The sequence below is a fragment of the Heloderma suspectum genome, chromosome 11, assembly GCF_057233095.1.
Source record: "Heloderma suspectum isolate Gila_16-S chromosome 11, 16-S_ref, whole genome shotgun sequence".
Lineage (NCBI taxonomy): Eukaryota > Metazoa > Chordata > Lepidosauria > Squamata > Helodermatidae > Heloderma > Heloderma suspectum.
In genome coordinates, this window is record NC_139468.1 from 39,062,555 (window position 1) to 39,077,163 (window position 14,609).

The 14,609-nt window shown below is 44.9% G+C and overlaps 2 protein-coding genes across 3 annotated transcripts in view; both read left to right on the plus strand.

The window, feature by feature from the left end:
- The window catches only part of CLPX (caseinolytic mitochondrial matrix peptidase chaperone subunit X), a 38,156-nt gene extending 34,283 nt beyond the window's left edge, over positions 1-3,873 (plus strand). For both annotated transcript variants that reach the window (XM_084817446.1, XM_084817447.1), the window contains one exon: positions 127-3,873. In XM_084817446.1, the coding sequence (XP_084673572.1) occupies positions 127-217 (91 nt within the window). In that variant the 3' untranslated portion in view covers positions 218-3,873. The remainder of the gene's footprint in view (positions 1-126) is intronic.
- A 1,813-nt stretch (positions 3,874-5,686) lies between these two features.
- Positions 5,687-14,433, plus strand: PDCD7 (programmed cell death 7). Its single transcript, XM_084817448.1, has 5 exons — positions 5,687-6,610; positions 10,331-10,469; positions 11,075-11,311; positions 11,682-11,769; positions 12,430-14,433. Exons 1-5 carry the CDS (start codon positions 5,780-5,782, stop codon positions 12,545-12,547), a joined length of 1,413 nt encoding a protein of 470 aa, XP_084673574.1. The 5' UTR covers positions 5,687-5,779; the 3' UTR covers positions 12,548-14,433.
- Positions 14,434-14,609: the final 176 nt, after the last annotated feature.

A 14,609-nucleotide genomic window follows, 5' to 3' on the forward strand; every position in this document is an offset into this window, starting at 1 on the left:
TCCAAGCTTAGATGTCCACAAGATGGCATTCCATGGTTGAAGTCAGCATTCATGACTTGTCCTTTCTGAAATGACTTTCTGTTCTATTCATTACTTAAAATATTTGATCCTATTTGCATTGCATAGGGCTCCAACTAAAGATTCTTCAGAAGAAGAATATGACTCAGGAGTAGAAGAAGAAAGCTGGACTCGCCAAGCAGATGCTGCAAACAATTAAATACTGTCAAAATGTCCGCAGAAAATGCACTTAATGTTTTTATTTTTGAGACCGCACCTGGCTTTGCAGCCTATTGATAACATTGGATCTCTCCTGAATATAATACATGGTCAGAAAATATTGACAACGCTAATGAAAAACAGATCATGTATTTCTTGTAACATCATATTGATTTATTCAGTGGACACTTGGACTTCAATGATGTAATATACAATTAATTTTGAACATTATATTTTGCTCAATTTAAAAAACAAATACTTTTTTTACTGCATAAACACTTCCTCCCCTGCAGAATTCACCCCTTCCCCCTTTGGTTATCTTGGGGAAGAAACATTTTGGCCATTTTTCCTCTACTGGCAGTGCTGCAGAGATAAGGCACCTGCGCACGTGTGACCTGCAGCTGCTCCCCTTTCCTCATACCTGACGTTTAGATGACTGCAGCAGTACTCCATTGTGAGTCTCTTCTCTCAACCTAAGTCAGCAGGAACTGGTGCCAGTTTGGGGAGATTGAAAATCACCCTTCTTTCTAATAACAGTGACATAGTCATGCAGTCAATCAGATCTGGCTATGTGAGAACAGCCACTGAGAACAAAGTTAGTTGGGAGTGAAGGCACTGAACTAGCCTTGTTCTCATCATGTGGCAAAAATCTGATTGGCTGTGTGATGTTGCTGTTACTAGGATCAGGGGACTGTTCTTTTCAAACAAAAATGGTGCCAGGGCTGCAAACAGCAGTGAACCAGCATGAAAAAAGTAGATTTTGGGGGTGTTTAGGGAAACATTGGGCCTCTCAAAATCCCCATTTTTTGCAATGAAATTGTTACTGAATAACTTTCAGCTCAACCCTAGCCTTTTCAGTTCTAGAACTCAATGAAGGTATTGCCAATAGTTAAGGAATTTTACAGTAATGATACTTTACAAATTTGGCATGGAAACTAACATATACAAAATAGATAAGCTATTTCAAATACCTTCCTCTCCTTCAGTTTGGAGATCATTCAGTATGTATCTCTTCTGCTTTATCTCTTCTGCTTTAAGTGCAGTGGGTGCTAGAGGTACTTGTACATTTATTATGGAAATTGCCCTTTAAAAAAACTGGGTATCAAAGGCTTAAAACAAGGACAGTACTTTCTGGTCCACATGTTCCATAGTGGTTATTTTCAAACCAATGAGATTGCTTTAGATTAAACAGGCTGCAGAGCGTGACCATATTTTAGAGCATCTTGTGCCACTTTACTAAAAAAAAAACCCACCATAATGCAATGCATTAAATAATTGGGTATAATACCAAAGGTTTCATTAATATTTACTTAATTAAATGCCATATGTAGGTTTTGAGAAATTTTGGATATTAGGTGAACCAGGAACCTGCTGCACCTTTCTTTGAGGGAATAAAGGTTTACAGGAAGAAACAGAACATAGAATATTTAAAATTCTATGCCAGTATTTTAATATAGTACATTTTATTGAACGTACTGGAGCCATCATGCATCAATTTTTTGGTGCCAAATATTTTTCCCAGCCTACCTTCTTATAACATTAAGAGGCACAAGAAAGTAACATATAATTGTATAATATTTTTCATGTAATCAGTAGTCACTGTTTGCACAAAATTCTTATTTAAGTTATAAGCTTAAAACGCTGGTCCTGCATCTTGTTAATTTTAAATCTTTTAGCAAAGCAAAGATTGCTTTGTTTTAGAGTTAACTTGATCCTTTAGTAAAGTATTTGTAAAAACCCAAAAGGACTTGTATGTTTTTCATTTACTTCCAAAATTAAAATCTATACTTACAAATATGGAGATGTGTCTAAAGTTTTGCTGAATTAGATTCCTGTTGAGCATTGATTTAAGCTGGTTATTTTAAATTAGCAACATGGCCACTGAGCGGAAAGACCATATATGCCCATGTGAGGGTTGATTAACACCTTCCAGGCCTTTCCTTGCTCTTTTCCTTAGTGTGAAATTGTGGGCTCCTAGACGATGTAAGTAGCTCTGAAATAAGAATGGGAATTGGTGTAATAGCTGCCAATATGTCAGAAAAAAACGAATGGTTCCCCAAGACATGGCAAAGCAGTGATATTTTCCCATGCAGCTTAGAGCAGAAGGGGAGCAATTGGTCTCTACCAGCGAACGTGGCAAATTCTCCAGTCTATTACTTTCCTCTCTTTAGCGTCATGATAGCACTGTCGGTTCTGAAAAATACAAGTAGATTAGCAGAAAATGAATGGTGTTAGAATTATGTAGGGTGTCCACTAAATATTTTTAACCCAATTGTAGCTGAGCACAGGATTCTTAGCTGGGAATCTAGCATTAGGTTTCAGCAAATGGGGTGTCTTCCACTGTGGGGGTAACAGTGGTGTCAGCAGTGGGCTGAGGATGCTTGAAGTGGGAAGGCACATTTTACCGGCAGCCCTTACAGTGCATGGCACAGCCCTATCCCCACAGTGCAGGATCAGTGTGGTTTAGGTGAAATCCAAAACTGGACAATTCTGCTTCACCTGCCTTACACAGGCTTCTGCTGTTGAGTTATGGGACAAGCCTCTGCTAGAACTGGAGCACTGAAAGTTCCATTTGTTGCTTGTCGACCAGTCAGGCCATATGCATGCAAAACATAATAAAATACCCCTTTTAAACAAAAAATAGGACCAAAATAAAAATACTGAAGAAGGGGAATTATAACCAAGCTAATTAAAACATCTCATAGGGGACTATTAAAACATTTCACAGAGTCTAGGCAATATTAATGTATTATATTAGCAAGCGTAGTCTACCAGTCAATAATTTTCATTTCTCCAAAGCCCGTTGGACAAACTTGGTGGTCCTATAGGACGTATAGTAGTCTGTCCCAGCCAGAAGTAGTAGAGTTATGCTTAAAGAAGATTTATTGCTGGACCCAACTATTAAGGGCTCAAGATTCTGCTTCCTCAGCTCCTTCTGTTAGAAACTACCACGTCCTCTACTGTGGGACAGCCAACTGGGCAGTATCCTTTCGCACCACGGTAACCCCTATACCACACCTTCGCCTCCATCAGCTGCAGAAACAAACTGCAAATGCCATCCCAGCTAACCTTACCAGCCATCAGGTATTTCATTGAGTAAGCCAGCTATTTTGAACCAGAAATCAAAATAAGAGATCACCTGGAGCAGCAGGCAAGAAGTGGCTCAGCACTGCTGTTACTGCCATCTTGGCCCTCTCTCCTCAGGTTGGTGGATAGGCCTGCTGCCTCAGGCCATTCCCCTACAAGTAGCAGCAAAACATAGAAATTTCTTTAAGTGATCCATAAATATTGTTAAATGAAATAAATGGGAATGGGGATACCTTGAACATTCGTTGTGTGTGACCCCACACTGACATAAAAAAACCCAAAGGGTGCCTTTGACCAGGTGTTTGAGTTGGCAACCTTATTCACAGTGCCACCCTGACCATGTTTTACTCAGAAATAATGCCCTCATTCCATTCAAGGGGACTAGAACCTGGTCTATACATCCTATAGAATGTATTGGAAGAATGCACATGGGTTGTTCTAGGTGCTCCCCAGGGCATGAACTCTTCACTAGAAAAAGTCTATGTTTTTTCAACATTTTAAAAATAGTCCTGCTAATGTGAATTCCAATGCAAATGTAATTCATTATCCCTGCTGCAGGTTGGGGATCAGGGTAAGGCTGAAAAAGCAGATTGCGGAGTTGTAGTAATGTAGTTCTGTTGATGTTGCAGGTTAAAGTTGGGATTGAGGCTGTTTGGATTCCCAACCCAAACAAATCCCATAGAAATCTCTGCTCAAGTTACATCAAAAGTCAATCTATTTCATTGCCCCCTCAAGCCCCTTCCCAGGCCAAAGTCAGCACTCTGTTCCATGCAGAAGCCTGTTCCATCGGCTTGCAAGAAGTTACACTTTTAATTGTTAAATCTATTAAAATTTGTATTTTTTAATGAACAAAGACCTCAGATCACAAGCACCTTGCTTTCCTGCTGCCAATTGTTTGGACACACTGGGCTTTAAGGTATGTCTCTCTTTTTCTAGTTAATTCAATGAAGACTGCAATCCCATACATGTCTGCCTAGAAGTAAGCCCCATTGAACCCAGTGGAACCTCAGAGTAGACATGCATAGGATTGCAGTCTATCTCATCGTATGTCAGGCTTCCCCAACCTGGTACCCTGCAGATGTGCTGGACTACAACTTCCAGTACCCCTGGCAGGGGGAATGACGGGAGTTGTAGTATAAGTCATCTGGAGGGCATCATAGAATAGTAGGGTTGGAAGGGGCCTATAAGACCATCAAGTCCAACCCCCTGCTCAATGCAGGAATCCAGGTCAGAGCATCCCTGATAGATGACTGCCCAGCCTCGGCTTCAATGCCTCCAGTGTGGGAGAGCCCACCGCCTCCCTAGGGAATTGGTTCCATTGTTGTATTGCTCTAACAGTCAGGAAGTTTCCCCTGATGTTCAGCCGGAATCTGGCTTCCTGTCACTTGAGCCCATTATTCCGTGTCCTGCAGTATGGGATGATGGAGAAGAGATCCTGGCCTTCCTCCCTGTGACAACTTTTCAAGTACTTGCTATCCGATCTCCTCACAGTCTTCTCTTTTCAATGCTAAACATGCCCAGTTCTTTCAGGCTTTTCTCATAGGGCTTTGTTTCCAGTCCCTTGATCATCCTCGTTATCTTACTGTTACTTCTGATACTGTTGCATGACTTTTTAGCACTTCCTGTTCCTCTGCAACAATGTCACATCTGAACTGTGGCCTTTCCATCTCCCCGTTCTGGAATAATTGGCACATCTCCTGGGCAGGTGAGATGCAAGGGCTATTGGTTGGGCATGTTGCACAGGAACAGAAAGCACCATGTTCTGAAGCATCCTGTTCCTGCTCAACACTTGAAATCTAAAGCTGAAATAATAAAAGCATCGTTTTCAAAGGCCCATCTCTTTGGTTTTGTAAAGACTGATCTTGATCGTACAGATTATATTTCCACGTCCTCCCATAAAGCAACACACACATGCATTTAGCAGCACTGGGGCTCTACACCCAATTTTAAGACAATCCTGAAGACAAATGTCCTTTAATGTCACCTTGACTATATCAGCCTTGTGTCCAACCCTCTCACAGAAAAGCAGTGAAAAGAAAGACAGCCAAGCGCTGTACAATGATTCCGGCATCAACTTCCCACGTTCTGATCAAACAGTAAGATCAGCTGTACCTTGGAGGTTGGGTAAGCCTGCCCTATGCTTTTATCTTGAGCCTGTGCCCAAATGCGGCTGTGGTCACAACAACCTCCTGCCAGCTTCCCTGCCTCCCCCGCCCCGTTTCGCTTTGACAGCCAGCCTGACGAAGAACTCTGCTGAACTCGAAAGCTTGCTCCCTCGGTCGCGACGTTCGGACCTGTGGTCCTACTCAGAGCGCGGGCTGGGCGCTTCCCCTCCGCGGCCTCCGTGCGACGGCTCCTCCCCTGCTAGAGGGGGCGCTGCTCCTTCCCCTCCACTTCCCCACCGGAAGCCGCCGCCTGAGGCGAGAGGGAGCGCGCAGGCTTCGAGGGCTGCTGGGCCTCACTGCCTGGCCGAGCGATGTCTCAGCCGCCGCCGCCGCCGTTTCCCTCGCGCTTCGCGGGGCCGCCTCAGCTGCGCTGCTTCCCCCCGGCGGGGGGTCCTCCCCCGGGGCTTTTCCGTGGGCCGCCGCCGCCGCCAGCATTTTCTCCCTCACCGTTCCCGCCATTTTCAGGCGGCGGCCTACCGTCCGCCGCTTATCCGCCGCCTCGGCCCCCGTTCCCGCCTCCTCCCCCATGGCGGCAGCAGCAGCAGCAGCCTCCGCCGCCGGAGCGGCCTTCGCCTGCGTGGAGGCCGGAGGTTTCGCCGTCGCTCGCCGCCGAGCGGCCTAGGCCCAAGCCTGCGCTTGGGCCTGAGGCAGCGGGCCCCCCCGGCGGCCTGAGGAAGGGCGGCGGCGGCGGCAGCGACGACGACCACGGCGAGCAGTGGCTGAGCCGCTTCTTGGCGCGCCGCCGCGCCTCCTCCGCCGCCGCGCCTCCTCCGCCCGGCGGCTTCAGCCCCGGCCAGGCCGGGCGGGCGGCCGCCGAGGCGCTGCGGTTGGTGGCCCAGCTCGCGGCGCTGTGCGGGGCCTGGCGGCGGCGGGGAGACCAAGCGGAGGAAGAGGAGGTGGCGGCGGCCGAGGCCCGGCTGGCGGAGCTGCGAGAGGCGGCGCGGCCCCTGCGGAGCGGCGGGCCCCTGGCCCTGCTGCGCCGCCGGCTGGAGAGAGGCCGCAAGAAGCGGCTGCGGCGCCGACAGCGGAGGCAGGACGGCCGCGCGGCGCGCGAGGAGGCGGCGGCGCGGGAGGCCGAGCGCGAGGCGCGGGTGGAGCGCTGGCGGGCCCGGCGGGCCCAGGAGGTGGAGGAGAGGCACCGGGTGAGTCGCTGCGGGAAGCCGGCCCCCGCTTTGCCCCGGGGTCGAGCCCCGCTGGGCGCCGCGTGCGACAGCCTTGCGAGGGAGGACGCTGTGGCGCCATGCCTTTATGGCAAGTTAGGGGGCTGTCGCGGGAGAAGGGGGCTTATGCCAGCCCTGCAGCCTAGTCCACTGGTAATCCTGTCGGTTAAAGCTGGGGCCGAGTAAACATGCAGATGCTCAAGCTGCCGTGCCGTGCTGGTTTGCGTGGGAGCGAGGCTCCATTGAACACAGTGGGTTTTGCCTTCGAATGGACACGCGGGGGCTTGGCCGCAGTTCGCTGCACGCTTCCATAAGGGCAAGCCTTATTGAACACAGTGTGGAGAGATGCTTATGATAACCCGGCAGCATACTTCAGTGTTCTGTAATCCTTTTGCAAATCGGGGACTGTGTTGAAGGAGGGAAGTTTACATGTTGTTCTATCGTGTCCGACTCTTTGTGACCCCATGGACCACAGCACGCCAGGCCTTCCTGTCCTGCACTCTCTCCCGGAGCATGCTCAAGTCCATATTCATTGCATCGGTGATGCTATCTAGCCATCTCATCCTCTGCCGTCCCCTTCTCCTTTTGCCTTCAGTCTTTCCCAGCATCAGGGTCTTTTCCAGAGAGTTTTCTCTTCGCATTAGGTGGCCAAAATATTTGAGCTTCAGCTTCAGTATCTGTCCTTCCAATGAGCACTCAGGGTTGATTTCCTTTAGGATTGACTGATTTGACCTCCTTGCAGTCCAGGGGACTCGTAAGAGTCTTCTCCAGTTTACATGTAGCTTATTGTTAATACTGCCAGGCTCAAAGCTAAAAGAAGGATACTTCTCAATAAGCAATAGACATGTATGAGTCCCACACGACTGAACAACAAAAAGCTCAATTTGATCAGTTTCAACAGTTTGTTGTTATTGGAGAGATTTTTAACCCACCTTTCAGGACACTGCGGTCACAAGGCAGCTTACAACGTTACAAAAACACAAACGTACAGTTAAACACAGACACACACCAGCTGCAGCTAATGATGTTTAAACACCAAATGTTGTTGTTCAGTCATTAAGTCGTGTCCGACTCTTCATGACCCCATGCACGCCAGGCCTTCCTGTCCTCCGCTCTCTCCCGGAGTGTGCTCAAATTCATATAGGCTGGAGCAAATGAGTCTTTAGGGTTGTTTTTAAAAGCCACCGGTGATGAAACCATATGTCTCTCCCTGGGGAGGGAGTTCCAGAGGTGTAGAACCACCACTGAGAAAACCCTATCCCTAGTAATGGCTCTTGATGGTGGGCCAGAGAGTAGAGCTTCTAACACGCCTTCTCAATATCCAGGATAAGCACAGAATGTACCAGCTAGCAGCATCTTTGCTTATGGTTAGGTACACATTTACACTGGCCACTGAGAAGAGGCAGGGAGGGCTGGGTTGGCAGCTACATGACAATCCTGCTAGCTGTGCATGGGCAGCACAAAATGGACTGCATGCTGTGCAACCTGATCTACACGTGTCTTGCCTCAAAATGCATTCTGAGCATGGTTTGGCAATAGCTTGTGGTTCTTTTGGATGAGAAATTCTGCTTAGTAGTTGACACACCCAGCAAGAGGCAGGGAGGGGGAACCTGTGAGCTCAGAACTAGTGCTGGGTAGATTGGGGTGGGGAAAAGGTTAGCCCCTAATACAGGCATTCTATCATGGGCCTGTTTTTTGTGTGGGTCAACAGCCTGAAGAATGCTTCTGAAAACAGATCGGGTTGGTAGCTGGCTCAATCCACACCTTCAAAGCTTCCTGAGGCTCAACCCACCTCAGGTGGGTTGTTGGATGCTGCTGCTAAAAGGAGCACTTTCCAGCAGTGGTGTCCAACCAGCAGCTCTCCTTGCCTTTCAAAGGCTTCGCTCAGGTTTCCTTGTCTGAGAAGGGTACTGAAAGTTCTGACTGAGCCAATAGCTGGCCCAATCTACGATTTCAAAGGTATCTGAGCAGCGTAGAGAAGGAGCACTCACCTGAACCCAGGGTGTTGGAGTTGGCTAGTGCCAGCTGTGGGCTAGATGAAAGCAAGCAGTGGCCCAAATTTGGCTTGTAGGTCATATATTCCCCACTCATGTCCTAGCAAATCAAGAGTCTGTTAGGTCAGAAGTGAAGCCTGTGTGCTGTGTACATATGTTTCATTGAAAGTATGTGTGTGTGTGTGTGTGTCTATATATGTGTGTGTGTGTCTGTCTGTCTGTGTCTGTCTCAGAGTGGAACAAAACTAATAAATAGCAAAACCAAACATGCCCCAACAATCTTAGTGGAAGAGTTGAACTCTGTTGAAGTAGATGAATGGTTGTTACCATATCAGGCACAGTTCTTTGGGCTGCTAAAATGTATTAGGGAGCCATCCTATGACCATTAGGCACTGTCTAGAAGGGCACTGGATTTTTCAGTTTCCGGGAGCCGTGGTTGGAGCCAGGGGTCCGACCATGGTTCCCAGAAACCATGCTCGCTGCCTCCTCACAGCCAGTGCATTTCTCTCCATGCTGGCTATGTTTCTGTGCTCGGAAATGGGGCATGGAGACGGGGGAAAGGGGGTGGTCCCAGAGGAAGGGAGACGACCATGGAAGCCGTGTTACGCAGCTTCCTATGCGCCGTGCAGCCTCCCCCCACCACTCCAAAGCTTCCCAGCTAGACAGGCAGAATCGCCTGTCTAGCCAAAAATGCGGGCCATTTTTGAATTCGCCCTGCATTGAATAGTCATCGGCCTCCAAGTTTGGAGGCTGACAACTGTCTCCATAGGACTGTGCCCTTAGCATGTCAACATATTTCAGTACCTTTGGTTTCTTTTCTTCAATTTAAACAATCTAAGGGAAGTACTTGCTAGTGCCTTTAAATGTTTACAAGTATCCCAATAAAACATTCTACATAACGTAACATTTCAGTGTCCTTAAATTTCCCCCCTCAAATATTTCAAGTCAAATACTTGTGTTGTATGGGGGGGGGGGGGGGAATTAACATGGCATACTTTTCTTTGGCTTTGTTTACTAAATACAAGTAAAATAAACAAGCAAAATTAGTTGTCTCTAGGGAAGGGGTGGGCAACTTGTGGCCCTCCACATGTTTTGGCCTACAAGTTGCCCACCCCTGCTCTTAGATATCAGAACATTTTCTGAGGCAAACTGAATTTTTTTCGTATGCAAATGACCCTAGGCACATTTCCCTAATGTGCATTGGAATATTTTCCAATCCAAAATTTTTTGGAAAGCCCACATCGCTGCTGGGGAGTGTTGCATAATCTTTGTTCGTCCTTATTTTGAATTTGGTATATCAAATATATGCATGTGAAATCTTGATGTAGAAGGAGAAATGCTGATGCATGTGGAGAGAAATTTGATGAAGAAAATCAAGAAAGCTGCTATAATTTGTGCGAGGTTTGGCCCTAGCATCTGTTTTAAACACCAGAGAGTTAACCATAAAATGCATGAAGTAATGGCAGGTGACTAAAAATTCATGGGGGATGTGTCTGTCAACAGCCATTAGTCATTAGCCACATTGAGCAACAGCAAATGCTGGTGACAAAGATGAGAGGCTGTTGCCATCTTGCCCTGCTTGTGGGCCTCTTTGAAGCATCTGGCTGAAGGATGCTGGACCAGATGAACCCCTCTTTGTCTGCTATGGCAAGACTCATGTTCTTATCTGTGTTCTTAGTATTTGTACTCACACATTCTTTCCATTTAGGAACAGGAACTTAAAGCTGCTGCAGACAGCGTGTTATCGGAAGTAAGGAAAAAACAAGCAGACACAAAGCGCATGGCAGAAATTGTGCGTGGCTTAGAAAAGCTTAGGAAACTAAGAAAAGATGCAGCAGGAAGGAAAGGTAAACTATCAGGGCTTTGGACTAAGGATTGCATGTAATTATGTGCTCTTTTTGTATATGCTGACGCATAGCTGGAAAGGTATTTGCATTACAACCCCAACATTTAAGTCAGATGTGCCTTTATCTGTTGTTCTTCACTTCTTCTAATAAAATGTGGCTTAGGTATGTGGTGAGCGTAGTGTTTCTGGGGGTTTTTTATTATTGATTGATTGATTTGATTTGTACCCTACCTTTCTACCAAAAAAAAATGGCACTTTTTTTAAGTATTTGCTATAAATACCTAGCCTATTTCAGTGGAAGACGTTGCTGCATCTGGTTCCTCCCTCTCTGCCCTTGGACAGTGAAACAACCCACAGTCTTGGGGACAAGGGAGTAGGGAGCACATCACTAAGCAACTGACCACCCTGTTGCAAGCAGACAGGGAATTCAGATGGGATGGGCAGCGATGCAACCTTTGAAAAACCCTGTTGTTGGGGATGCTTACTCTGTATACCTGTATTTCATTGTTTTATGTAATGCACCTAGGAGATTCTTCTGGATCAAAAAGTGGAATAGAAATAAACAATATTTGATCTGAGTTGTATGATGGGTTGATTTTTGTACAGGTGTTTGTCCACCCCCTGCTGCGGATGAAGCCTTTGAAAATGAAGTTCAGAGCTTAAGGACACTGATTAAAAAGCGCACTGAACTCTACGAAGCTGAAGAACGAGCTTTGCGGGTTATGCTAGAAGGAGAACAGGAAGAAGAAAGAAAACGAGAAATGGAGAAGAAACAGAAAAGGGAAAGGGAAAAGCTCCTGCAGCAGAAGTGTGAAATGGATTCCAAACTGTTTGGGGATCCAGGTAATTTTCAGCATGTTCTTGCTCAAGTGTGTGTGTTTTGGTGGGGTGTATGCTTGAAACGCAGGGGTATTGTGCTTTAACTGAACCCACATTGGGGATAGTTTATATTTTTAAAAAAGTTTGGATTGCAAAAAGTCCTAGATTAAAATGATAGGAGCTCCTTCCCCCGTATTTCTGTTTTTAATATATGCCATCCCTGTGTCTCCCTCAACACTTCCAGTCAGACTGCTGAGTATAATTGTATTTAAAAGTAGGGTTTAACATAGTAGCAAATAACTTAGGACTTCCATTCTTAAATAATGGCTAACAGACATTACCTCTTGTTTCTGTGGCTGGATGTGTTTTCTTAATTATTGTCTATGTTTTACAGATGAATTTCCCCTTACCCGCCTTTTGGAGCCCTTTACACAATATTATTTACAAGCAGAATATTCTGTGCCAGCTCTCATCCAGATCAGGTAAGAGTGAGTGGCATCATAGTAAATAAAACAATTTAGGTTATTAAGTTTTGCGATTTTATATAAAAATCTTGTCAAATTCTGAAACTTCTTACCTGTATTTACTTAATGATGCAATATGAATTCTGATTAGAGATGTTTGTTATAGCAGTTATTATTCAACTGTAAAGAGACTGAAGTCAACAAAACTGATGGTGGCAACAAAACCTCCCCTGGCCCCAAACACTGGAGTCACCAAGGCTAAGGGACAGTTTTAGTGTATCTTTCTTCCCAGCCATCTCAACCATGTCCCTAAGTGCATTCTTTACTTTCCTCCCTATAAATGAGGGGATGTCATTCACTCCTATGAGAAAAAGTGAACATTGCTCTTGGAGAAACTGTAATGGAAGATTTTAGAGATTCTATTACATTAAGTGGTATCTAAGTATTATAAATGAATAAGATACAAAACACTGTATCTAACACTGGCCCAGCCTCCATTGACAAAAGTTCCCTTGAGTGGCAACAGTGCAGTGTACTCTCCCTCCAACCAGGCTGCTGCCATATATGGATCCCCTATCTATTCGTACGTCAAAACTTTAGTTGTCTGAAAATGCTATGAAAAGAAGGCTTCAGACAAGGACTGAATATGATGCTTTTTATATTGCTTTTTTGTTAAAGGCATGAATGGGATCGGTATCTGGTGCCTGCAGATCACCCTGAAGGAAATTTTATTCCACCAGGATGGGTCCTTCCCAGTCAACCTTCCAGTGACATCTGGGCCACAGCTGTCAGATGATGGCTTCAAAGTCCCATTGAAGTCCCAAACCATAGCAGTTGCATGAGTGATAAAGCACATTTTGTAAATTCCTTTGGGCTTAAAACACCTCGTAAATTTTTTGTTGTAAAGCAGGGCTACAGGATACACAAGATGGATATGAAGAAGCTGATTCAGAAGACAAATATTGTTTTCAGGAAATGTGAAACGCTTAGAGTTAGTGTCAGAGAGGACCGTTTCAAGTCTTACTTTTAAATGTTTGGTTCAGAGGAATTTAATCACATTAATATTGTAAAGGAGCTGCTGCTGTTGGTGTCTATGGTGTAGCTCTGCACTTTAAAGCCAGTACACCTTTTCTCAGAATTAAAAAATATTTCTGCCCTTACCTTAAAAACTGGAAAATGGCATCTACTTGCTGCATAATTAGCAGTGACGTTCCAATAGCAGAGAAATGAATTTGAGCATGTGTGACAGCACACTTAAGAATCTGTACTATTAACTGCACCATGCTAAGGTAAAATACAGTCTTGAGGTCATGTAGCTTATGCATCTGTGGAATATTATTGCATGTGTTTTTAATACTTTGATTTTTCATGGGAAATCAGAGTTAATTATTGTGAAGCAACATCAAAGACTATTAGTGAACCCTTTGGAACTCTGTCAGGTTCTCAAGTTACAGCTATGTTCTTTTGGACTCCGTGGTTATCTTGGCCTTATGTGCAGTGATTTAAGTGAATTTGCAGATGTGGCTAATTATCACCTCCTTTCAAGTTTGGTTTAGTGCTAAAGTGCTTCAGATGGGGCAATGTGGAGAGAATTAGCAGCACTGCCATTCCGTTGTTGCAAATTGCACCTACTCAAATTTTTCATATGCACATATGATGTATGTACTCAGGAGAGCATTAGTTTTCTGTCTTCTCTTAAAAGTAGGAAAACTGGAGACGAGATAGTACCTGGGATATTTTTGTCAGTTTAATAGTTCACAAGTTATGTCAAACCATGGTTTAGTGTTGAATGAACCTTGTGCTTCTGTGCTCTTGCTTTAGTGAGAGACTTTAATAGAAACCCAGTTTACTGTTCTGTCCAAATGGGCAAACAGTGGTATGCATGAGCATTGCAAACCAGGATTAAACCTTCGTTTGCAATCCAGGTTTGGTGGGCAAGTAAAAAAACATAGTTCATTAGTTTGGATAAATGGCAATCTGATTTCCACAAAAGCTTAAGTCACTCATTGAAGCAGAGCGCATGAGGGGATGAATGGGAGAGTACATGAGCACAGGGATCATTCATGTAATGCCAAACCATGTTGTTGTGTTGCATGTGAGCCAACTTTGGCTGTTCAGGAAATAAGCATATAATGTTTCACAACTTTCTAAAATAAGCTTCATAAATGTATTTCCATGGATGCTGTGATTCTGAGGTTGCTAAACATTGGAGGCTGTTCTTGACACACACAAAAATGAGCCACTTTGATATTTATGCTAAACATCAAAGAGAGGATTTTTTCTGGAAAGTCAAACTGTTGAACCTATGTACAATCTGTTGGTAAATAAAGTCAGTGGCTGCCAGATAGCTCTATATTTATGTGCTCTTGCAGATCTGTGCAGCAGCTGGCAACTACTAGTAAGCATGACTTGTCAGATCTAAGAGAACTAGAAACCTTTGTCAAACATTTAAATGTCATTTAAACAAAGTAACTAGACCCATTTACACTAAAATCAGCAGCTTGTTACAAAAATATCTGTGAAATAGTTATGTAAAACAAATGTGTAAAGCCTTTTTTTCTTCAAGTGCCACTTTGTACTTTGAAACAAAATTGTATTAAGGGGGAGTGGCCAAAATGCAATGTGGTAAATTGTCACAACTGTTGTTTCTGGTGCTATTTAATAAAAACTCATTGACTTTTATTTGTACTTTAAAAAAAAATAACATTTCGCACCGTCTCTGTAGCTCTCTGAGGTTTCGTAATGATTTTCTTCCCACCTTAAAAGGTCAGTGCATGCTCTGGGCGTTGTGCAGCTTCCTTCGTGATGGTCAACAGCCAACAGAGTCTGGTGATGGAAACAGAACTACTAGGAAATCT